A 26,052-nucleotide genomic window follows, 5' to 3' on the forward strand; every position below is an offset into this window, starting at 1 on the left:
ACATTTCTGGGAGCTCGTCTCCCCGGCCCCAGTTAATTTCCGTCCCGCGCTGGTGCAGGCGGTCCCCCGCTCCGCGACATCCTCCGGCTCTTTCAGCATCAGTTTCCCCCAAGGGGGCGGGGCGGGGGGAGGCGAGTATGGAGCCGCGCCTGCCCTCCTCTCCGCGCCGGGGAAGAGGAGACGCGGGAGGGAGGACCTGCCGAGTCCGGGCTTCAGCGGGGGCTCCGCGGAAGCAACTGGCTCCTCAGGCCTGTGGCCCGCAGCCCTCCGCGAGCTGAGCGCCCCTCTCTCCCCCCCGCGCCGCCTGCGTCCGCGGTGGAGCCGCGCCGCGCGGAGGCGCCCCGGGCTCCCCGCCCCCGACCCGGCGCTCCCGCGCTCCCCCTAGCGGCCGCCGCGCGGCCTCGCTCCGTCCCGGGCTCGTCGGCGGCGCAGCTCACGTGACCGCGCTCCGGGCCTGCGGCCGCTGTCGGTTCCCCCAGTCACCGAGCGAGAGGGAAGAAACAAGATGGCGGCTGAAGGCGATCCGGAGTGGGGCCCCAGCAATTCGGATTGAGCCTTCTCCCTCCACCCGCTTCCGCCGGCCGGGCCCCTCCCGCCCGGCCCCGCGGGCCTCCCCACCCGGCCCCGGCGCCCCCCACCGCCGCCCCTCCGCCCGCCCCTCCCCCCTCCGCTTTCCTTCTCCCCCCCGCCTCGGCTCCGACATGAGGGGCCGGCGGGGCAGGCCGCCCAAGCAGCCCGCGGCTCCCGCTGCGGAGCGCTGCACCCCGGCCCCGCCGCCGCCGCCGCCGCCTCCGCCCACGTCCGGACCCATCGGGGGGCTCCGCTCGCGGCACCGCGGCAGCAGCCGGGGCAGGTGGGCCGCCGCCCAGGCTGAGGTGGCGCCCAAGACGCGGCTGAGCTCGCCCAGGGGGGGCAGCAGTAGCCGGAGGAAGCCGCCGCCGCCGCCGCCGCCGCCGCCGCCGGCCCCCCCCAGCACCAGCGCCCCGGGCCGGGGGGGGCGAGGAGGCGGGGGCGGCAGGACGGGGGGCGGGGGCGGCGGCGGCCACCTGGCCCGGACCACCCCGGCCCGGAGGGCCGTCAACAAAGTGGTGTACGATGACCACGAGAGCGAGGAGGAGGAGGAGGAGGAGGAGGACATGGTCTCCGAGGAGGAGGAGGAGGAGGAGGACGGCGACGCCGAGGAGACCCAAGATTCCGAGGACGACGAGGAGGATGAGATGGAGGAGGACGACGATGATTCCGATTATCCGGAGGAGATGGAAGACGACGACGACGACGCCAGTTACTGCACGGAAAGCAGCTTCAGGAGCCATAGCACCTATAGCAGCACTCCAGGTACCCACCCAGCCCAGTTGCTGCAGACTCCTTCCCCACCTCCTCTGCCCTCCCCCCTTGCTCACTCCCTCTCTGGTCTCCCCCCACCCCCACCTCCCCCCCCAGACGGAGGGGAAACGCGACGGCACATCAAGTGGCAAAAAACTAGATTTACAAGAGGAAAGAGGCGCATTGTTCAAAATGGAGATTGCATTGTTGCAGTTTGCAGGCCACACACTCGCTCTCTTTCTCTCCCCCCAACCCCCTCTTTTTCCTCTTCAAAATTTGTGCCAGTGTAGTGTCTCCACCGGGCAGGATTGAAACTTTGGCACACACATATCCATTGCATTCATTTTTCTCCCCTTGTTTTGGTTTGGTTTTTGGAATGAAAGAAGCCTCTTGTTTTGCAAACGTCTTTGCATTTCTAATTTGGTTTCTTTTAGATTTTTATTATATATCTGTTCCTTAAAAGGGGATTGAGGATTTAGACAGATTGTGGCACACAAACACACGCAAAAACATCCTTCTCTTCACACCCCAGCAGTGTGGTTTTAAAATTGTGTTAAGGAAATGGATCGGTTGGGTTGGTAGGGGAGCCTTATCTGGTCCTGCGTGTTTGTTTTTATTCTTGAGTGCTAATGGGCTCGTGCAACAGTTGCTGGTAAATGGCTGATTAAAAAGCAGAGTAGAAAGTCAAACAAAACCAAAACAAATTTGGCAATTCATTCGATTCCAAATCATTTTCGTAAAATCCACCCCCCCCCCAAAAGTAAGAACCTGCAGCAACATGCGTCTTAACTAATTCGATCCCTTTGCTTCGCCTGAGAAATGCAGTTTCGCGTCACCTGTTGCAGAAGATGTATAGTTGATCACGCAGACGTAATTGCTGAAGGTGAACTTTTGGACCAGCTTCTTAGTCACAAGGCAGAAGTACATGGGGATTTATTACAGAAACACTTTTTTTCTTGATTCTATTTCTAAGGATAAAAGTCTTCTCTGGATCTCTAATGAATTTCTCCAGGGTGACTTTTCTCCTATTTTCTCGCAGAAAGATTCTCTAGGCTGGTGCTGAGATGAATTTTTTTTTTTTTTTTTAAACACACAATTGCTGCTTTGTATTAAATACGTAGTTGCAGATTACTAAATTGGGGGGGGGGAAAGTAACTTGTAGCAATAGCCTACAAGATTTTTCCTTTATATTTTTGTTAATGTGGATTAACAAAATTAGATTCCAGTTTTAAGAGCATTTACAGAGTGAAGTTTATGAGGAAATAGGATCTTAAAAAAGTAATTAATGTGTCACTTGTTTTTAATAGAGACTAGGGTAATAGAAGGGGTTAAATTGAGATGTTTCCATTTTTTATAAATACTTAACTACTTATGGAGGAGCATGAGTATGAAGCCAGACGAAGACTCATTTAGGTTGTCCTAACAGCAAATGCAAAAGGTAATTTTCTTTTGCCTGACAATATCTGCCTGCCTTTGCCCAGTCAGGGGCAGGAGGGGACGTTGGCAGGAGAGTGAAGGGAATGAATCAAGTGTCAAGTATTTATGTCTTGTGTGTAGAAGGAACTGCGCGCCACTTTTCATTCTTTAGCCAACTTAAGATCTTTTATAGTAATAGTTTTTACCTTAAGAAATCCTACGTGGTTCTTTCTACCCAGAATTCAAAGACCCATAGAGACTGAATTACACTATCTGAGGATGTTTTTTCCGGCTAGACAGAGCTGAGGCATTTTGGCAGGGCAGTTCAGCTAACTTTAACCTCTTTGAGGGACTAGCAAATAATACTTAGGATTGATAGCTGTGTATATGATGAGTTAAATTAAAATTTGTGTTTAGGTTTCCTTTTTTATAAAAAAATACTTGTATATTTATGTACTTCCATGACATTTTGTTTTTATTAATGATATTTGTAGACTACTTTGTGTATACTTGTCTTATCTTTATTTTTATTTTTATTTTTTTTTAAAGATTTTATTTATTTATTTGAGACAGAGAGAATGAGAGAGAGAGAGAGCACATGAGAGGGGGGAGGGTCAGAGGGAGAGGCAGACCCCCTGCCGAGCAGGGAGCCCGATGCGGGACTCGATCCAGGGACTCCAGGATCATGACCTGAGCCGAAAGCAGTCGCTTAACCAACTGAGCCACCCAGGCGCCCCTACTTGTCTTATCTTTATAAGAAATTAAGGATTATATATCCTTATGTTAATCTTTTATCTCCTGCAGTTCCTAGTACAGTGTCTCGCACATAGCAGCTGCTCAACAAAGATTGGTTGGGTAAATGATTGTTAGTTAGGTGAGAGCTTGTAGTAGATGAAGTTTTGATAATTCTGCAGTGGGTGTCCTAGCTCCTAAATATTTTGGATTTGGGAAACTAAAAATTGGTCTAATTAGATTTTGATCGTTTGACCAGTGAGTGTTTTTAGTAGCAGTTAGTGTGTTTTAAGCTGCTCTTTCGTATTACTTGCCAGGCATTTTCCTTTCTTTATTGGATGTGGTGTTAACTTGTTGGATGTTTTACTTTTTGAGACACACTATTCCTCAAGATTATGGTGAAAGAGATCATGCATTTTGTGTTCTAAACTTTGAGAATATGTCCACTTGGCTAGAATGAGTAACAGTGCATGACAGTGAGTTGTTGAGGCTAAGCACCAGTTTCATTGGTTTTATTGTCCGTATTTCCAGACAATAAAGGCTAGGGAGAAGGCTCTCAGGTAAATGTGTACATGTGTATATGCCTGGGGAGAAAAAACGTTCTGGGACTGATATCCTAAGAGCACAGAAGGAAATATTGGTGGATTTGAATCCTGTACTGTCAAGGCTAAAAAAGGATTATACTTTATTGGGAATTTAGAACAATTCGATTAATTTTTGTAGGCAGTACTACCATTGGCTTAAGTACTAACATATTAAATTGCTAGCATAAGAAATTATTCATTAGTTCATTCATCTGTTGAGTGGTTTGTAGGTTATATGACTGTTCCTGATGCAGAGATGTTGGTTGATATTATGAGCTTACTTTTCTAAAATTATAGGTTTTTTTTAAGATTTATTTTTTTAGTAATATTTACACTCATTGTGGGGCTCAAACTCATGACCCTGAGATCAGGAGTCACACACTCCTCTGACTGAGCCACCCAGGCACCCATAAAATCATAGATTTTAAAAGGTATTTTCATTGGAGATTAAATGTTTTCCTTTTATGGAGAAAAATTTTAAATGGGTGTGTAAGATATTCACATGACAAATAGAAATGAATACAATAGAAATGACAATTTATTAATTCAAAATTGAAATCATCTAGGTTTGTTTCAGCTTAGAGGCATTTGGCTGAAAAAGGCCAAATTTTATTTTATTTTATTTTATTTATTTATTTTTTAAAAGATTTTATTTATTTATTTGACAGAGACAGCGAGAGAGGGAACACAAGCAGGGGGTGTGGGAGAGGGAGAAGCAGGCTTCCCGCTGAGCAGGGAGCCCGATGCGGGGCTCGATCCCAGGGCCCTGGGATTATAACCTGAGCCGAAGGCAGACACTTAACGACTGAGCCACCCAGGTGCCCAAGGCCAAGTTTTATTTATTTTTATTTATAAAATAAATAAAATAAAATTTATTTTTATTATTTAGAGTTATTTCAGCCTATAGGTTTTATGACATATTTTTTTAAAAGATTTTATTTATTTGAGAGGGAGAGAGCGCGAGCTTTGAGGGAGAGGGAGAAGCAGACTCCCTGCTGAGCAGAGAGCCGGACTAGGGCTTGATCCCAGGACCCTGAGATCATGACCTAAGCCGAAGGCAGATGCTTAACTTTCTGAGACACCCAGGTGCCCCTTATGACATATTTTTTAGGTTTTATTAATTTATTTATTTGAGGGAGAGCGTGCACGCGCATGTGTGAACTGGGGAAGGGGCAGAGGCAGAGGGAGAGGGAAAGAATCTCAAGCAGATTCTTTCCACACTGAGCTTGGAGCCCGACACGGGGCTGGATCCCAGGACCCTGAGATCATGACCTGAGCCAAAAGCAAGAGTCGGACACTTAACCGACTGAGCCATCCAGGCACCCCGGTTTTATCACATATATTGTCAACGCATTGAGAAAGATCGCATAGAAAATCTGTTTTGAATAGGTGTTAGGTGTTCTGACAGCACCTTGAAATCAAGCATTGCTAAATAAAAAAAATTAAATCATACTTGAAACTGGATGGTTTGTGCATTTAACTTGTGTGGGACTTCTGAGGTATTATACTTAGCTGGAATTTTGAGATTTGGAACCTTTGATGACTTCAGAAAGCCAAAGCCCTGATGTTTTCCTGGGAGAGTTAGTGATTTATGTCCTCCAGGGATTATGACAGAGAACAGTGGCATAGATACCATGAATGAACTGTAGATTTATCTGAAGCAGAATTTGTTACTGGTTTGGTAGTATTTATTTCCACCAGTGTCAACCAAATGTCTTTTTGGTATTTGTGTAATTCTGGATTGCTACAAGTGAAGGACAAAGTGCAGTAGAGATTTAGAGAAGGACAAGTTTATACCCTATTTGGGGGAGTTGGTGTGGGTATATGCTTCTTGGATGGGCATGTGCAAGGTGAGGATGGGTAGATCAAGGGAGGGAGCAGCATGAACTGAGACACTGATTTTTTTTTTTTCTTAAAGATTTTATTTATTTATTTGACAGAGAGAGACAGCGAGAGAGGGAACACAAGTAGGGGGAGTGGGAGAGGGAGAAGCAGGCTTCCCGCGGAGCAGGGAGCCCGATACGGGGCACGATCCCAGGGCCCTGGGATCATGACCTGAACCGAAGGCAGACGCTTAACGACTGAGCCACCCAGGCGCCCTGGCACTGATTTTTAAGATTTTATTTTTTGAGTAATCTCTACACCCAGCGCGGAGCTCGAACCCACAACCCTGAGATCAAGAGTCGCATGCCCCACCAACCTGGCCTCCAGTCAGGTGCCCCTAAGGCACTGATTTTAAAGTGTGGGCAGTCTTAAGTATCCTGGTTTAGCAAGAGCCTGAGTATGTGAGTAAAAGAAAGAAGCTATAAAGGTCTGTTGCTGGGCAGTATCTAGAGAACCAGGCTATAACTTTCCCCCTTTCATCTGTAGGGTAAATATTGGGCTAGATCAGTGATCCTCATTTTTCAGTCTTGGAACACCCAGGGGATATGCAGTATTCCCATCAGCAGCATGCAGGAGTATGAAACAAAACCAAATCAAATCACGGAGATACTGTAAGCTACCGTTGCAGCCAGCTCATTCCCCCCATACTGAGAGGATTACTGGAGGAGGGGTTTCTGAAGACCCCTCCCCCCATCTATTTCAAATCTATTTCATTTGTGGATATTGGTGATCAGTCGGAAGATCGGGGAACAAGTGGAATATGATTTCAGTGGGATGTTAGCAAGTTTAGCATAGCTTCTGTTCTGCAGGATGGATTGGAAGATGAGCTAGCTAGGCAGGATCTGGATGGGTTTTGAAGCACTGAAGGGCAGATCAATTCAGGAGGTACTTCAGGTTCCCCAGGCCTCGACAGCACCAGAAGTGTAGATGGAGAGAAGAATGCATCACATGTGCCTCTGTAGGAATGGTAGTGCTTTGAGTGGCGATAGGAATTCAGGATTTTAAGGGAAATGAGTGAGATCTGTTTTCAGGTATCTGTCTCTGAAGAGGTTAAACATGAAAGAAAGTGAGGGCCCCGAAGAGTTATTAAAAAGTTGGGCAAGGGGCGCCTGGGTGGCTCCGTCGTTGAGCGTCTGCCTTCGGCTCGGATCGTGATCCCAGGGTCCTGGGATCGAGCCCTGCATCGGGTTCCCTGCTCAGCGGGAAGCCTGCTTCTCCCTCTCCCACTCCCCCTGCTTGTGTTCCCTCTCTCACTGTGTCTCTCTCTGTCAAATAAATAAATAAAATCTTTTTTTTAAAGATTTTTTTTATTTATTTATTTGAGACAGAGAGAATGAGAGACAGAGAGCATGAGAGGGAGGAGGGTCAGAGGGAGAAGCAGACTCCCTGCCGAGCAGGGAGCCCGATGCGGGACTCGATCCTGGGACTCCAGGATCATGACCTGAGCCGAAGGCAGTCGCTTAACCAACTGAGCCACCCAGGCGCCCAAATAAATAAAATCTTAAAAAATAAAAATAAAACGTTGGGCAAATGATCTCTGAGTGGTAAAGAGGTACGTCTGAGGTATGCATTAATGAATAGTCTTGTGTACATTTCATGTTCATCTTCTTTTCTGGTGTATATTTGGGAATGGAGCTATGTATTGAAATGTGTATGCACAGCAGCACTGGGGATGTTGAGGCCAGGAACTCTGATTTCTTCTGTTAGATTCTCCTTTCCTCCTCCGTACCCTGTGTCCTCCCTGTGACTGCAGATCCTTGGAGGGGGCACGTAGGGGATGAGAAGGTGGTGGTTGTGGTGGGGGGACTGATAATCTGGGTGACATGGACAGGAGCCAATCCTAGCAGATGCCCTCTTTGCATTGAATAGATTCCTCCCTTCTTGGTCTTTTTTCTCTTTGAATGCCTTTTTTTTTTTTTTTTTAAGATTTTATTTATTTATTAGAGAGAGAGTGAGAGCACAAGCAGGGGGAGTGGCAGAGGGAGAGGGAGAAGCAGACTCCCCACTGAGCAGGGAGCCCGACTGGGGCTCGATCCCAGCACACTGGGATCATGACCTGAGCCAAAGGCAGACACTTAATGACTGAGCCACCCAGGCGCCCCGTAAAATCTTTTAAAAAAAAAAGAAAAATAACTTTATTGAGATATACATACCATAAAATGCACCCTTTTTTAAAGTGTATAATTCATTGGTTTTTAAGTGCAACCGTCACCACTCCCTAATTTCATACCATTTTTTAATCACACCCCCACCCCCCATACCCATAGCAATCACTTCTTGTTCTCTCCTTCCCCTTTTGCCATTCCTTGGCAACCACTACTTTTATTATCTGTTGGTTTGTCTCTTCTGGACATTTTATGTAAATGGAATCATACAGTATGTGGCTGCTTTCGCTTAGCGTGTTTTCAAGGCTCATGCATATGGTAGCATATATCAGTACTATATTTGAATAATATTCCATTATATGGATATGCCACATTTTGCTTACCCATTCATCAGTTGACGGATATTTGAACTGTTCCTAGTTTTTGGCTATTATGAATAATGCTACTGTCAACATTTGTGTATAGGTTTTTGGCTGGAAATGTGTTTTCATTTCTCATAGGTGGAGTGGAATTCCTGGATCACTACGAGTACAGTTTTATTTTATTATTATTGTTTTTAAAGTTACTTATTTAAGTAATCTCTACACCCAGCGTGGGGCTTGAACTTACAACCCTGCGACCAAGAGTCACATGCTCTTCTGACTGAGTCAGCCAGGCGCCCCACAAATACAGGTTCCCTGTCACCCCCACTACATTTTTAATAAAATCATTTTATTAGGACATTTTGTTAACAGTAGTTTTAAAACAGTTTCTCAGGGCACCTGGGTGGCTCAGTCGGTTAAGCATCTGCCTTCGGCTGAGGTCATTGATCCCAGGGTCCTGGGATTGAGCCCCGTGTCGGGCTCCTTGGTCAGTGGGGAGCCTGCTTCTCCCTCTCCTTCCTGTTTTTGCTGTCTCTGTCGCTACCTCTGTCTCTCTCTCTCTGAAATAAATAAAATCTTTAAAACAACAACAACAGCGGTTTTCTTAGGATGAATGAGAGCTGGGTTGTAAGTCTTCCCAGTTATCTCTAATTTTTGAATTGCCTTAGGTCAGTTTGGAGACTTTATTCCAGAGGATTTGTCAGAGAAGGACTAGTGTAGGTGGAGTCATGCCATTGGTTTCCATGCTGTCAGAGTGGGGACTTGGGGCAGGTATCGGAGGCACCTGCATGTGTGAGCCCACTGCAGAGTTGTAGGCTATCGTGATGTATGAGAATCTGAGGAATCTTTTGTGTATGTCAAGGATCTAGATGGATAGCATGTAGCACAGAGATTTAAAGTGGAGAATCTGGACCAGACGTCGTGAGTTTGAATCTGGGCTCTGTGATGATGGGCCGTTTGCTTAACACTTGGTGTCTCACTTTCCTCATTTGTAAAATGGAGATATCAAGGTGTCATGAGGGTTAAATGGTTAATATACATGAAATGCCTAGAACAGTGCCTGGCACGTGGTAAAGATTCAACAAATATTAGCTATTATTACCTGTCGATTTGCTCCTAAACTGAAGATGGGGATTCTTCTTCTTCTTTTTAAGATTTTATTTATTTGACAGAGAAGGGAGAGCACAAGCAGGGGGAGTGGAAGGCAGAGGGAGAGGGTGAAGCAGGCTCCCCGCTGAGCAAGGAGCCTGATGCGGGGCTCGATCCCAGGACCCTTGATCCCAGGATTCCCAGGGGAATCTCCCCTGAAGATGGAGACTCTTCAAATATATAAGGACCTTACTTTGAGTATAGTGAGAAAATGTTATTTAGGGGCACCGGCATGGCTCAGTTGGTTAAGTGTTCTACTCTTGTTTTCAGCTCAGGTCTTGGTCTCAGTCTTGAGTTCAAGCCCCGCATTGGGTTCCACGCTGGGGATGGAGTCTTCAAAAAAAAAAAAAGGATGTCATTTGACTCATAAGGTATAAACATATTTTGAGGACCATATTTAAGTAAAAATATGCATTAAAACAGAGCTTTATTTTCCTCCTTTAAAAGAAATATTAAATATTTACCCATTTAAAAAATTTAGTTTAGCTACTATCTGACTTATTCCAGAACTATGGTAAATAATGTATTTACTTCAGTTATTCACCGTGGTCAATTATAGAGTAGAGAAAGCAGTTGTGACACACTTAACTCTTGGTAGTTTGTGCTGTCTTTCTCTTCCTGTTTCTTCAACACCAGTTTTCCAGGTTTTTAAACCTGCCTATGCATGGCCCTCTCGCTGTCTCCCTCCTTCCCTGGAAAGCTCATCTGTTTTCAAGTTGTTTTTAAGAATTGCAATGAAAAATTATAAAAATAGTGCAGATTTACTCTTTTGGGAAAATACTCATAACACAAAGATGAAAATGAAAATCTGTAATTTCACCAACCAACGATAACTCCTGGGGATGTTTTTATACCATTTCCTATAACATGTTTTTACCTATGTATTTTTAAAAAGGTACAACTAGGGGTGCCTGGGTGGCTCAGTTGGTTGAGCGTCTGGCCCTTGGTTTCGGCTCAGGTCATGATCTCAGGGTCCTGGGATCGAGCCCCACATCCGGCTCCATGCTCACTGGGGAGTCTGCTTGGGGGTTCTCTCTCTCAAATAAATAAATAAATATTTTTTAAAATTTATTTTTATTTTTTATTTTTCTAAAAGATTTTATTATATTTATTTGACAGAGAGAGACACAGCGAGAGAGGGAACACAAGTGGGGGAATGGGAGAGGGAGAAGCAAGCTTCCTGCCGATCAGGGAGGCCGATGCGGAGCTCGATCCCAGGACCCTGGGACCATGACCTGAGCCGAAGGCAGACAACTTAATGACTGAGCCACCCAGGCGCCCCAAATCTTTTTTTTTTTTTAAGGTACAACTAGGACTATAATAAACTAATTGTTTTTACTTGATATATAGCAAGATTTTCCCCTTTCATTGTCTTTATCAAGGTAGTACATGAACATAGGTAACAAATTAAAATTGTATTAAAGGCTCATAGTGAACAAAAGCAGTTCCCTGACATACCTCTTTCTACCTGAGGCCTCTCTAGAGGCAGTGGCTTTCAATTCTTGTAGTTTTTTTTCTCCCCTTGACATTTACCATAGTATTTTAAAATAATATGCTTAAACATTTGGTTTATCAGTTTTAGACATTTCTCTTTTGACTTTGTTTTTCTTTTGTTTTTAAAAATTTTTTATTTATTTGACAGAGACATAGCGAGAAAGGGAACACAAGCAGGGGGAGTAGTAGAGGGAGAAGCAGGCTTCCCATGGAGCAGGGAGCCCGATACGGGGCTTGATCCCAGGACCCTGGGATCGTGACCTGAGCCGAAGGCAGACTCCTAATGACTGAGCCACGCAGGCGCCCCTCTTTTGACTTTGTTAATGGTAAATGAAGAGTTAGCCTTATTACAATTACTCTTACTTTTTCTTTTCTTTTCTTTTTTTTTTTTTTAAAGATTTTATTTATTTATTTGAGAGAGAATGAGACAGAGAGAGAGAGCATGAGAGGGGGAAGGGTCAGAGGGAGAAGCAGACTCCCCGCCGAGCAGGGAGCCCGATGCGGGACTCGATCCCGGAACTCCAGGATCATGACCTGAGCCGAAGGCAGTCGCTCAACCAACTGAGCCACCCAGGCGCCCCTACTCTTACTTTTTCTTTATCCTTTCATTATAGTTATAGCATGATTTTTGGATAAATGTTGAGGGATTGGTTACATGATCATAACTATGTAAATATGATTTATTTATAGGATTATTATAAATAATACTTTTTCTGGAGTTATTGTGTAGTTTTTCACTTGCTTAATGTTCTACATATCTGTCCCAGTGCACTATCAAGTCTGTAAAATATCTTATCACTTACTATTTTCCAGACTCTCAAATGTAACAATTCCATTTTTTTTCCTTGTTGGTCTCCCTTCTGTATCGCTCCCCATTTCTCCTTTCACCTGAACGGACTGCTCTGTAGGTCTGTTGAATGTCACCCTGGGATTTCTTTTTGCTGCTTCCCCATGTAGATTCTCTTTCTTGAGTCCTACATTTTTCCTGATTTACTTCTCCTTTTTAGCACAACCAACCCTAGTTGATTCCTAAGAATGGGTGCATGAGAAATAAACTTAAAAAAAATATCATTTTATGTTTGAAAATGCTCTTTGCTAGTGAGCGCTGTGTATTGTGTAAGACTGATGAATCACCTGTACCCCTGAAACAAATTTACATTATATGTTAATAATAATAAAAAAATAAATTAGAAATAAGAAAAAAATAAGAAAATAAGAAAATAAATAAGAAAAAAATAAATAAGAAAAGAAATGCTCTTTGTGACCTTAATATTGATAGTTTGGCTGGGCATAGGATCTTAAATTTAAAAATCAGTTTCACTTGGAAGATTTGCTTTATTGTGTTCCAGCATCTAGTGTTGCAGTTGAGAAGTTTAGGGCCGTTCTGATTACTTCCTTCATGTGTGCCCTGTTTTTTTTTCTTTCTAAAGCATTTCGGCTCTTTTTATGGTCTCCAGTTTTGCAGTGATACCATATCCCTTGATGTGGCTCTTTTTTTCATTCATTGTGCTGAGTGTTTGGTGGCTCCCCCCGCTTTTTTTCTAATTAAAATTAAAAAAAATTTTTAAGTAAACTTAATGCTGCACATGGGGCTCAGGCTCACGACCCCGAGATCAGGAGTCTCATTCTACCGATTGAGCCAGCCAGGTGCCCCTTGGTGGGCCCTTTTAATATGGAGATTTGTATTCTTTAGTTCTGGGAAATTTTTTTCTATTATTTGCTCATTTTTTCCTAAATTTGTTCAGTTCTCTTCTTGAACTCCTAGTTAGTTAGATGTTGGATCTTGTAGTCTGATCTTAATAAGTTTCTTGTCATTTTAAATTCTTGTTGTCTTGTCCTTTCGGTCTGCTTTGTGGGAGATTTCTTTTTCTCTTCCAAGTCTTCTGTTAGGTTTTAATTTCAGCTGTCAGATACTTAATTTCTTTTCTTTTTTAAAGATTGTATTTATTCATTTGACAGAGATAGAGATAGCGAGAGCAGGGACACAAGCAGGGAGAGTGGGAGAGGGAGAAGCAGGCTTCCCGCTGAGCAGGGAGCCTGATGTGGGACTCGATCCCAGGACCCCGGGACCATGGCCCGAGCCGAAGGTAGATGCTTAACAACTGAGCCACTCAGGTGCCCCAGATACTTAATTTCTAAAAGCTGCTTTCTTTGTTCCTTTTTCATAGCATCCTGTTTAATGATAATATCTTTTTATATTTCTCATTAATGCTAATTAAAAAATTATTGAAGTACAGCTTATATATACAGTAAAATTCACCCTTTTTAGTGTACAGTTTTGACTCTTAGCAAACACGTACAGCCATGTAACCACCACCACCGTGAGTATAGAACAGTTCCATTATCATCTGCCCCAAATTCCCTTGTGTTCCTTTAGTCAGCCCTTTCTTCTTCGTTTCACCCCAGGCCACCACTGATACATTTGCTGTTCCTGTAGTTTTGCCTTTTTCTGAATATCATATAAGTGGCTATTTAGCTTTTTGAGTCTGGCTTTTACCTAGCATAGTGAATTTGAGATTCATCCAAAATACTGTTTTTATCAGCAGTTCATTCCTTTTTGTCATGGAGTAGGTAGTCCATTATATGGATGTACCACAGTTGGCTTATTCACTCACCAGTTCAAGAACATTTGAATTGTTTCCAGGTTTTGGAGGTTATAAATAAAGTTGATGTAAACATTTACTTACAGGTTTTTGTGTGAACACAAGTTTTTATTTCTGTTGGGTAAATATCTAGGAGTGGAATTGCTGGGTTACATGCCATGTATATTTTAACCTTACAAAGAAACTGCCAGGGGCACCAGACTGGTTCAGTTAAGCATCTGCCTTTGGCTCAGGTCATAATCCCCGTGTCCTGGGATGGAGCCCCGCATCAGGCTCCCTGCTCAGTGGGGAGTCTGCTTCTCTCCCCGCTCCCACCTCCCCTCCTACCCTGCCTCATTCTCTGTCTCTTTCTCTCAAATAAATAAATAAAATCTTTAAAAAAATTTAAAAAAAAAGAAAAGAAAAAAAGAAACTGCCAAACTGTTTTCCAAAGTGGTTTTACCATTTTGCATTCCTACCAGCAACAGATGAGGATTCCAGCCATTGTAATAGGTATATAGTGGTATGTTTCTTTTCTTTTTTTTTTTTTTAAAGATTTTTAAAATTTGCTTGATAGAGCAAGGAGCAGAGGGAGAGGGAGAAGCAGATTCCCCCTGAGCAGGGAGCCCAGTGTGGGGCTCCATCCTGGGACTCCAGGATCATGACCTGAGCCAAAGGCAGATCCTTAACCCACTGAGCCACCCAGGCGCCCCTAGTGGTATGTTTCATTATGATTTAATTTTCATTTCCCTAATGATTAATGATGCTGAGCATCTTTTCATGTGCTTATTTGCTTGTCTGTGAAACAAATCTTTGGTGAAGTGTCTGTCGAAATATTCTGCCCAATTTTTAATTGGGTGTATTTGTTTTCTTATTCTTGAATTTGGAAAGTTTAGCTAACAATAATTATTTATGTTATATAATTTCCCAGAGCTCTTTTCTCTGTTCCTTTTTCAGACCATACTCTTCTTGGATGTAATGCCCTTTTTTTTTATTTCTCTGAGGATATTTATTAGTTTTTTAAAACTTTTCTTTGTTTCTTTTGTTACCTCAGATTCCATTCTTTTTGTTTTTGTTTTTATTTTTGTATTTTATTATTATTTTTTAGATTTTTATTTATTCATTTGAGACAAAGAGATAGAGAGAGCACAAGCCGGGGGAGCAGCAGAGGGAGAGGGAGAAGCAAGCAGGCTTCCTGCGGAACAGGGAGCCCGATGCGGGGCTCGATCCCAGGACCCTGGGATCATGACCTGAGCCGAAGGCAGATGCTTAACGACTGAGCCACCCAGGTGCCCCTGTTTTTGTTTTTGTTTTTGTTTTTATTTTGTTTTTTAAGTAGGCTCCACACTCAGTGTGTGGCTTGAAATCACACCCTTATGTCAAGAGTCGCATGCTCTACTGACTGAGCCAGCCAGGCGCCCCGGATTCTATTCTGTTTTAGTTCTAATAGTGGAGGCTTTTTTTTTGAATACCTCATGATCTTTAGCTGTTCATGGAGTGAGATGCTGGATAGTGGATGGCCATGGTTTCCCAATTGGTAGGTTTCACTGTGAGGTGATTGGGCAGTGAGCCAGCCTTGTCTTTGGTGGAACCCCAGATATCAGTATTTGTTATTTTTGTGTATTTTTGTTTTTGTCTTTCACTCTTTTATATTTCTCTTGTGAGTCTGTTTGGTGTCTTAAGGGAAGATTTCTTTAATTTCTTGCCTGAGGCTGGGATTTAGGGGCCTGAGAGAGAGTGTATGCCCAATATCTTGGGAAGTTAAGTGAAGGGAGGTGGGTAGGGCTCTCACCTTACAATATGCACATGTCACTAAATTTCCCATCAGGAACCCTGAGCCTTCTAAGCCCAGTGGTCCAGGAGTCCGGTTGCCTCCAGATCATTAGCTTCTTTGCTCCTCTCCTCTGCCTCTGAAAGTTCTTAGAATGGAGACTTCTCTCTGCAAAGTCAGGTACCTCTTTTCCCAGTTTCCACATTCTACAAAGTTACTGAAATAGCTTGATGGCTTTTGTCTTCTCTCCTCTCTCTCTTTTGTAAAGATTTTATTTTTTCTAATTTTTTTAAAGATTTTATTTATTTATTTAATTGACAGAAAGAAACAGTGAGAGAAGGAACACAAGCAGGGGGAATGGGAGAGGAAGAAGCAGGCTTCCCGCCAAGCAGGCAGCCCGATGTGGGGCTCGATCCTAGGACCCTGGTGGGATCATGACCTGAGCCGAAGGCAGATGCTTAACAACTGAGCCACCCAGGCGCCCTTTAAAGATTTTATTTATTTGAGAGAGAGAGAGAACGAGTGGTGGGGAGGGACAGAGGGGGAGAGAGAGAACGAGCGGTGGGGAGGGACAGAGGGGGAGAGAGACAGAGAGAGAAGCAGACTCCCTGCTCAGCAGGGAGCCCGATGGCAGGGCTTAATCCCAGGACCTGGAGATCATGACCTGAGCTGAAGGCAGATGCTTAACTGACTGAGCCACACAGGGGCCCCTAAGATCTGCTGTTTTAGCAACTTTCAAATATACAGTATTGTTAACTTTTAGTTACATGCTATATATTATATCCCCAGAACTTATTTATTTTATAATTGGAAGTTTGTGTTTTTTGATTATCTTCACTCATTTCCCCCCCAATCTGTTTTCTGTGTCTTTGAGGTTTTTTTTAGATTCTACAATGTAAGTGAGATCCTGCAGTATTTGTCTTTCTCTGCCTGACTTATTCCACTTGGCATGGTGTCCTCAAGGTTAATCCATATTGTCGCAGGATTTCCTTTTTTATAGCTTAATAATAATAATACGTATTTTCTTTGGCGTGTGCGTGTGCATACGTACATGTACACATTACATTTTCTTTATTCATTTACCCGTCAATGAACACAGGTTGTTTGCATGTTTTGGCTAGTGTAAATAATGTTCAGTGAACATGGGGATGTAGATTATTTCTTTGAGATAGTGATTTCTTTTCCTTTGGATTAATACCCAGAAGTGGAATTGCTCGATCTGTTTTTAATTTTTTGAGGAACCTCCATGTTGTTTCCCATAGCGGTTTCACTGATTTACATTTCTAGTAACAGTGCACAAGGTTTCCCTTTTCTCCACACCCTTGCCAACACTTGTTATTTCTTACCTTTTTGATAATAGCCATTCTAACAGGTGTGAGGTGATTTCTCATTGTGTTTTTTTTCTCTTTGTTCTCTTTTTCTCTTTGTATGTTTTGCATTTTGTATTTCTTCACTATCAATTTTCCAAGTGTTAGGAGGAATAGGATATTAACTCATGCTATGATTTTGTCATATATAAACTGAAGTCTCAGGGTCTGGGTGGCTCAGTCAGTTAAGCGTTTGCCTTTGTCTTAGGTCATGATCCCAGGGTCTTACTCATCCGGCTCCCTGCTCAAGTGGGGGAGTCTGCTTCTCACTCTCCCTCTGCCTCTCTCCCCAGCTTGTACTCCCTCTCTCTCACTCTCTCAAATAAATAAATAAAATCTTAAAAAAAAATTAAACTGAAGTCTCTTTATTTACAATGTGATTAAAAAATTTAAAAATAATTTATCTAATACTTACTTAGTGTGCAGGGTACTGTGTTAAAAGCGTTAAAGAGATAATGGTGCCTAGGTGGCACAGTCCATTAAGCATCTGACTCTCAGTTTTGGCTGGGGTGATGATCTTGGGGTCGTGAGATTGAGCCCCGGGTCGGGCTCCGTGCTGAGCATGGAGTCTTGCTCGAGATTCTCTCTCCCTCTGCCCCTCCTGCTTGTGTGCTCTTGCTCTCTCTAAAATAAACAAGTAAGGGCGCCTGGGTGGCTCAGTTGGTTAAGCGACTGCCTTCGGCTCAGGTCATGATCCTGGAGTCCCTGGATCGAGTCCCGCATCGGGCTTCCTGCTCGGCAGGGAGTCTGCTTCTCCCTTTGACCCTCCCCTCTCTCATGTGCTCTCTCTCATTCTCTCTCTCTCAAATAAATAAAATCTTTAAAAATAAAATAAAATAAACAAGTAAATCTTAAAAAAAAAAAATCTTCAAAGATAAGAAATGGTACTTGCTGGGGTGCCTGGGTGACACAGTCGGTTAGGTGTCCGACTCTTGGTTCAGCTCGGGTCAGGATCTCCAGGTCATGAGATCGAGCCCCATGTTGGGCTCTATGCTCAGCAGGGAGTCTGTTTGGGATTCTCTCTCCTTCTTCCTCTGCTCCTCACCCCGCCCCGTGCATGTGCGCTCTTTCTTTCTCTCAAATAAATAAATCTTCAAAAAAAAAAAAAGAAGAAATGGTCCTTGCTTTCAGGGTCTTTACTCTTTTGAAAAAGGAATAATAGCACAGTGCATAAATAACTCTAACACAGGGCAGGCTGTGGGAAGTGCTATATGGAAAAAGAAATTAGAGAAGTTGCATTCTATTGGAAGATCAGAAGTGGTGTCAAGAAGAAGGTTGAATTTTGGATACGCTTTGTAAGTTGGGTAGATTTTTCCAAGTGGAGGTTGAACAGGCAGAGAAAGGAGGATGCGAATTGTAACAGATGGACAGAAAGATGCATGTTTAGGGCTACGTTTTTGTGGTTTGAGTGTTGAGATAAGACTGGAAGAAAGGGAGATTGTATTTTGGTCCAAGTTGAATAAATGCCAGTCTGAGAAATTTGTACTTAGAGACAGTTACTGAATGTTTTGTTTTTTTAAAGATTTTATTTATTCATTTGAGAGAGAATGAGATAGAGCATGAGAGGGGGGAGGGTCAGAGGGAGAAGCAGACTCCCTGCCGAGCAGGGAGCCCAATGCGGGACTCGATCCTGGGACTCCAGGATCATGACCTGAGCCGAAGGCAGTCAGTCGCTTAACCAACTGAGCCACCCAGGCGCCTGACAGTTACTGAATGTTTTAAAACTGGAACATGTCACGATAAAGCTGATTGTAAAAAATAATAATGTGGCTTTAGTGTATAGGATTTATTGTAATAGGAGAAGGCTGGTAGGATAGGACCTTTTTTTTTTTTTTTTAAAGTAGGCTCCACTCCCAGCATGGAGTCCATTGTGGGGCTTGAACTCACAACCTGAGCTAAGATCAAGAGTCTGACGCTTAACTGACTGAGCCACCCAGGTGCCCCTAGAATATGATTTTTTTTATTATTATTAGCATATAATGTATTATTTGTTTCAGGGATACAGGTCTGTGATTCATTAGTTTTACACAATTCACAGCGCTCACCATAGCACATACCCTCCCCAACGTCCATAGAATATGACTTTTAATAGCTATGTAAGGTTCCATCCTAAGGCTTTACCAAAATAGTTAAGCTGTACTCTGTTTGCTATGATTACCTTTAGTGGCTGTTCTTTTAGATAAATCTTGGTTCATATCCCTGATTTTTTTTTTAAGGCTTCACTATGTGTCACACTAATATACGTACATATGTAGTATGTAATATACATCATATATAATATATAACAGTAGGCATATTATAATATGTATAACATGATATATCGTAAGTACAGTAAATATATTTTCACCAGCAGTATACAAATATATATTTCACCAGCTTTCATTTTGTTAGCACTTTTATAAAGTATCTTTGCATTCAATGGGTTAAAAGCACTTTTGTTTGAATTTGCATTTCTTCGCTAATTTAATACTTTCATGACCTCTCATGTCCAAATCTCTGTTTGTAGTCATAATTTCTTTCCAGTATTTTAACTTAGTAATGGATGAATACTTCTTTTTTTTTAGATTTTATTTATTTATTTTGATAGAGAGAGACAGTGAGAGAAGGAACACAAGCAGGGAGAGTGGGAGAGGGAGAAGCAGGCTTCCTGTGGAGCAGGGAGCCCGATGCGGGGCTCGATCCCAGGACCCTGGGATCATGACCCGAGCCGAAGGCAGACACTTAATGACTGAGCCACCCAGGCACCCCTGGATGAATACTTCTTGAAGCCTTCCACTTAAATGTCCTATAGGCACATCACATTGAACATGTTCCAAATAAAATTCATACTTTAGTGACCACTCCCAACCTCCCATTTCCTTGCTCAGCGAATAATGGCACTGCCAACTGAATTGCCCAAATCAGAAGTGAGGAAGTAAGAAACTCCTCCCTATGCCTCACCCTGCATCTGCAGGATTGTTACCAGGTCCTATTCAGTTTACATATCTTTGAACTCTTTTGTTCATTTATGCTAATGGTTCCCTGAATTGGGCCCTCTTCATCCCTCAGTTCGCCTCTTGAAGGAACCAGCTTGCTGCCTGGCCTCCTTTCATTTATGTCCAGCCTCATCTTCTGTTGCTTCATTGATTTGTTCATTAAAAAAAAAAAAAAAACAACAACCTATTGAGTACCTGCTATGTTCCAGGCACTATCTGGAATGGAGCCGGGAATAAATCAGATACGGCCTCTGCCCTAATGTGGCAGGGAAGGCAGCAAGTGTATCAGTAAGAGGAGTGTTTTGAAAGGGGGCACGTAAATATGATCTAGTCTGGGGGGGTCAGAGAAAGCTTCCCTGAAGAGCTGACAAGCTCAAAAGTAAGAGAGGAAAGAGGATTGTAGGCCCTAGGATCATCACGTGCAATGGACTGGCGGGAAAACCATGAAGGATTTTATAAGGAGAAATGTGATCAGACTGCTTTTAAAGAGGTCTCTCTGGCTATAGAATGGAGATTGGAGTGGGATAAGATAATGGATGAAGGGAGTTCGGTAAACCACTTGACAGATCTTGTACTAGGTTGGTATCAGTGGGAGTGAAGAGAAAGAATTGAAAAAAATAATTTAGGACTTAGAATGACCCATCTTAGTGATAGATTGATTAGATGGGGTGTGGTGAAGGAGAGAAAGGTCAAAGATTAATTGACTTCTAAATCTCCCTTATTTCTCTCTATTCACAACTTACTTCTCTTCACCTTGAATTTGATCACCAGGTAATACTGAATTCTTTGTAGTTCTCCTCACATAACTTAAAGTTCTTCACTGCTGCGATGATTAACGCCTAGTCACCCAGCCATCACCTTGTCCAGCTTACCTTCTCTGGTCACTGTTCTCTTTTCTCCAAGTAGGGCTAAGTTCTTTTACCTCTCATTTCAGAACCTTATACACTTACATGTTGTTTAGTTTCCAAATGTTTGGGAAATTTCTAGGTGTCTTTTTTCCCCTAAGATTTTATTCATTTATTTATTTGAGAGGGAGAGGGAGAGAGAATACCCCAAGCAGACTCCCCCGAGTAGGAAACCCCATGCAGGGCTCAGTCTCACGACCCTGATACCATGACCTGAGCCAAAATCAAGAGTTGGATGCTTAACAGACTGAGCCACCCAGGTGCCCCTCTAGATATCTTTCTGTTACTGATTTTTAATTTAATTCCATTATGGTCAGAGGATATACTTTGTATGATTTTAATTTTGTAAAACATCTTTAGAGGTTTATTTTGTGCTCCAAAATACGGTCTTTCTAGGTGAATGTTCCAAGTGTACTTGGAAAGAAAGTGTATTCTGTGGTTGGGTGGAATGTCCCATAAGTATCAGTTAGGTTAAGTTGGTTGCAGTGCTCTTAAGGTCTTCTGTATCCTTGTTGATTTTTCATCTACTTGTTTTATTGATTACTAAGAGAGGAGTGTTGAGATCTACAGCTGTTGTGATGGATTTGCCTATTTCTCCTTGGAGTTCTGTTAGTCTTCATATATTTTGAGGCTCTCTTATTAGGTCCATAAATATTTAGGAGGGATTATTTTATCCTCTAGATTATTTGACCCCTTTATCATTAAATATTTATTTGTTAAGATATTGTACTGAAACGGACTGTTAGTTATCTGGTTGTCTCCTTCATGAGAACCTATGTTAGGGCAGGGTCTCATTCATCTCCCTGTCCTTAGTACCTCAGTCTAAGACTGAGACTGGCTCAGTCTCCAGTATGTAGTAGGCAGCACAGGTATAGGAGTATATGAGTCAAAGAAAGTCTCTGGATTCTTTTTTTTTTTTTTTTTTTAAAGATTTTATTTATTTATTTGACAGAGAAAGACACAGCCAGAGAGGGAACACAAGCAGGGGGAATGGGAGAGGGAGAAGCAGGCTTCTTGCCGAGCAGGGAGCCCGATGCGGGACTCGATCCGGGGACTCTGGGATCACGACCTGAGCCGAAGGCAGACACTTAACGACTGAGCCACCCAAGCGCCCGAAAGTCTCTGGATTCTTTTCACTCTTAGTTCTGTGCTGTCCAGTATGGCAGCCACTAGCCACATGTGGCTATTTATTGATTGATTAAAAATTTTATTTATTTTATTTTTTTAAAAAGATTTTATTTATTTGAGAGAGAGGGATTGAGAGAATGAGTGGGAGGAGGGGCAGAGGGAGAAGCAGGCTCCCCACTGAGCAGGGAGCTTGATGCAGGACTCGATCCCAGGACCCCAGGATCACAACCTGAGCCAAAGGCAGATGCTTAACTGACTGAGCCACCCAGGCACCCTAAAAATTTTTTTAAAAAAAGATTTTAAGTAATTTCTGCACCCAACATGGGGCTTGAACTTACAACCCCGAGATCAAGAGTTGGCATGCTCTATGGACTGAGTCAGCTGTAGGCACCCCCAAGAGCCTCACATGGAGTTGCCTGTTGTTAGAGGCAGTCAGTTAATACTTAGTTTTAGAAAATCTGCCATGGTCCTGATAAAATTAAGCTAAGAGTCATAGATGTGGGACAGAAGGGAAAGGATTACAATTTAGAGGCTCTTGGTTGGGAAATTTAATTTGGTAACTTAAGAGTATTCCAGTGTTGTAAAAGTCTAACAGTTGGTATATGAGCTGACTTGTGAGATACTGGTGTGTTCCAGTGTGTCTGTTCTCCTATATAAAACCTTTTCTCAGAATCTCTGGCCAAATTATTTAACTAATAGTTTTCAAGGAAAACACATTACCTTTTTTTTTTTTTTTTGAGTGGAATTCTTTTGTTACTTAATTGATGTTAAATTGCAGCTATAGGACTTCCTGAGATTTGCTAAGAAAGTGAATGCCTAGACCTCTCTCCTCATGGATGTTTTCTAGAATTCACACACTTGGGAGACCGCATAGCCAAATGATTCATACCAAATGGCAGTGTTCAGTAGGTTCAATTTCTATATTTTCCTGTCATGGCTTCGTGCTTGATTTCAGTATGTTAACACTGTCTCCTTTTGAGGTCTGTCTGTTTATAGTATATTCTATTTATGGAACTTAAAAAGTATTTCAGAAATGCACATATTAATCTGTGTGGAATTTCTCTTCTTGTCCTTATTCCTTCTAATGCTTGCACAGCGATATCAAGACTTTTCTGAGGAAATAGTCCAACATTTAAAATAGCTGGTAAAGTTTTAGCACCTCGTATCAGTGCAATTTTCACTGTTCTTCTAGACATTGAAATAATTTCACATGCTCCTTGAAGGCTTATTTAGTAAATTACCCCTTTCTCCGACTCATGACCATATTCTGCTTTCAGAGTGCTATGCAAATAATAAAAAATTTAAAAAGCAGTTTTACTGTAATTTCAGATACTTATTTGAACTTTTTGGTCCTCAATTATCCAGGTGAGATGCCTTCGATTTCTGATATTCTGTAAACTTAGAAAATTACCTCCTTCCAGATATATTATCCTTGTTTGAGTTATGAATCCTTCCTGTATCTTGGAAGAAACCCAATGGTGGAGATTGTTTATGGCAGGGGTCACAACCTCAAATGCCTTACAGGATTCAAGTATGTAAGGTAAAGACTTGAAATAGCCTTTTTTTCTTTATTAAAACATAACTGCACCTGCTGTTAACATTATTTGCCTTAAAAAACTAGCCATATTGAGGGGTGCTTAGGTGGCTCAGTCATTTGAGTGTCCGACTCTTGATTTACGCTCGGGTCATGAACCCAGGGTCATGGGATTGAGACCTCTGTCAGACATCCTGCCTGGGAATCTCCCTCCCTCTCCCTCTGCCCCTCCCCACTGGCACTCGGTCTCTTTCTCTCTCTCAACCCCCCCCCCCAAAAAAAACTTAGCAATATTGATGGGCACCTGGCTGGTGCAGTTGGTAGAGCATACAACTCTTGATCTTAGGGTTGTGAGTTCAAGCCCACATTGGGAGTAGAGCTTACTTAAACATAAATAAATAAAATTCAATGAAAAAATAAACAACTAGCTCCTTTATGCTTTTACAGACAGTGCTGTTTAAATGTGCTAGAGATGTATCTGTAGTCACTCAGGCTGGTGTTTCTATAGGGTAGATTGCAAGAGTGGGATTGTTGGGTGATTTTTTTTTTTTAAGATTTTATTTATTTATTTGACAGAGAGAGAGAAAGAGTACAAGCAGGGGGAGCAGCAGGCAGAGGGAGAGGGAGAAGCAGACTCCCTGCCCATCGGGGAGCCTGATGCAGGGCTCTATCCCAGGACCCAGGGATCATGACCCAAGCTGAAAGCAGACGCTTAGTGGTTGAGCCACTCAGGCGCCCCATCTTGGGTGATATTTTTAATAGGCTGAACTAGATGATACTCCCGTCACCTAGTTGTTTTTAAACTTTGGCTAATCTGCGCTATGGTTCTTAGAAATTATTTTTACTTGAGATGTCATTGACGTATATGACATTGTATTAATTTCAGGTATACAACATAATGATTTTGATACATGTATATATTGCAAAATGATTACCACATTAAGTTTAACATCTATCACTACAATTACAATTTTTTTTCTTGTGATGAGGACTTTTAATATCTATTCTCTTAGCACCTTTCAAGTATATAATACAGTATCATTAAATAGAGTGACCATGCTGTACATTACATCCCCAGGCTTATGTGGTTTTTAAATTATTTTTTTTCTAGAATCTACCAAAGTTTATCCAGACCTTTAGTAGGTGGTGTTGGATATAGATTAGGCCCTACATCCTCTTCTCATCATATTATTGGTAAATATACTGTGATTTGAGAGCCTGAGGTTGAGCTTCCAGACTGGGGGGTTGGGGGCAGATGTTTGTTTTGAGAATTTTCTGGCTAGGTTAGAATGGAGTTTCTTTTTTCTTTTTTTTCTTTAAGAGAGGGAGAGAGGTGGTGGGGAGGAGCAAAGGGATAGGGAGAGAGAGAATCTTTTTTTTTTTTTTTTAAAGATTTTATTTATTTATTTGAGAGAGAGAGAGCACAAGCAGGATAAGGGGCAGACGGGGAGGAAGAAGGACAAGCAGACTCCCCACTGAGCGCGGAGTCCAACATGGGGCTTGATCCTACAACCTGGAGATCATGACCTGAGCCAAAGTCAGATGCTTAACTGACTGAGCCACCTAGGCGCCCTGGAGAGAGAATGTTAAGCAGGCTCCATGCCCAGCGTTGAGATCACATCCTGAGATCATGACCTGAACCCAAATCGAGTAGGACAGTAAATCGACTGAGCCACCCAGGCACCCCTCTTTATTGCTTCTTAGCTTGAGTTTGACCTTAGAAAAGTCATTCTCCTGTGGGCCTCAGTTTATTCATCTGTCAACTCTTGGCTAGACTAGATGATCTAATGGGCGGGGGATTGGTAAACTTTCTCTTAAATTGTCAGATAGTAAATATTGTACGTTTTGTGAGCCAGACTGTTGTAACTACTCAACTCTGCTATTGTAGCACAAAAGCAGCCACACACAATAAGTAAACAAATGAGCATGGCTGTGTTCGAATAAAACTTTATTTACAAAAACAGGATGTGACTAGCCATAGTGTGTCAACCTGCTTTGGAGCTCTTGGCATTCATTAATCTGTGATTTGGATAATTAGGAAGAAAGCTTTGAATTTTAACATAACACTTCTGAAAGTCTAGTAAGAACTTTATTTTTGCTTTTCCCATATATTAGGAAAGAGAGAATTTTTTAAAATTCAGAAGATTACATTAATATTTTGGTCACTCTCCTTTGGTAACCATCTTTGAATATGTGTGTATATATGAGTGAATACTCACATGTATAGAAATATACATATTGTTATATCTGTAATTGGTTTTGTAAATCTTTTCACTTATACCATGGAATCTTACTATATCTAAATAAAATTGTCCATAAAAATACCTGCTCTCATGGAGCTTTTAGAGACCCATGGACTTTAAAAGTTAATTTTTCATTTACCCACCTATTCTTTTTTGTGTATGATAATTTATTTGTTGATTGAGTTGGATTTTCTAGAAATGAAATTGTATCATCTGCAAACAAATCATGCAGAAATCTTATATCTCCTTTTTTTCTTTTTTCAAATTGCATTGCTTATTACCTCCAAAACAATGTTGTAATGCTGGGCATCTTTGTGCTTTCCAAATTTAATGGACTGATACTAATACTTTACTTTTAATTGTTATGCTGGCTGGTGGGTTGAGACCTTTGTGTTGAGTATATTCACCTCTTTCTCTTTGCTTTGTGTCTGAGATTTTTTTTTTTTTAATCAGATGTAGCTATTGTATTTTCTCAGATGTCTTCCTAGCTTCTTTTGA

General features: G+C 42.3%; 1 protein-coding gene across 12 annotated transcripts in view; it reads left to right on the forward strand.

Annotated features, from left to right (window-relative positions):
• The first annotated feature begins 651 nt into the window (after positions 1-651).
• Positions 652-26,052, forward strand: part of BPTF (bromodomain PHD finger transcription factor) — a 150,737-nt gene continuing 125,336 nt past the window's right edge. For 6 of the 12 annotated variants that reach the window (XM_035026243.1, XM_035026246.1, XM_035026237.1 and 3 more), the window contains exon 1: positions 654-1,335. In XM_035026243.1, coding sequence (XP_034882134.1) covers positions 702-1,335 — 634 coding nt within the window. In that variant the 5' untranslated portion in view covers positions 654-701. Of the gene's footprint in view, positions 1,336-26,052 lie in introns of all 12 variants that reach the window. The other 6 variants (XM_035026235.1, XM_035026238.1, XM_035026239.1 and 3 more) reach the window with 3 other exon arrangements.

This window comes from Mirounga leonina, unplaced genomic scaffold, assembly GCF_011800145.1.
Source record: "Mirounga leonina isolate KUSES-001 unplaced genomic scaffold, KU_Mleo_1.0 Mir_197, whole genome shotgun sequence".
Taxonomy (NCBI): domain Eukaryota; kingdom Metazoa; phylum Chordata; class Mammalia; order Carnivora; family Phocidae; genus Mirounga; species Mirounga leonina.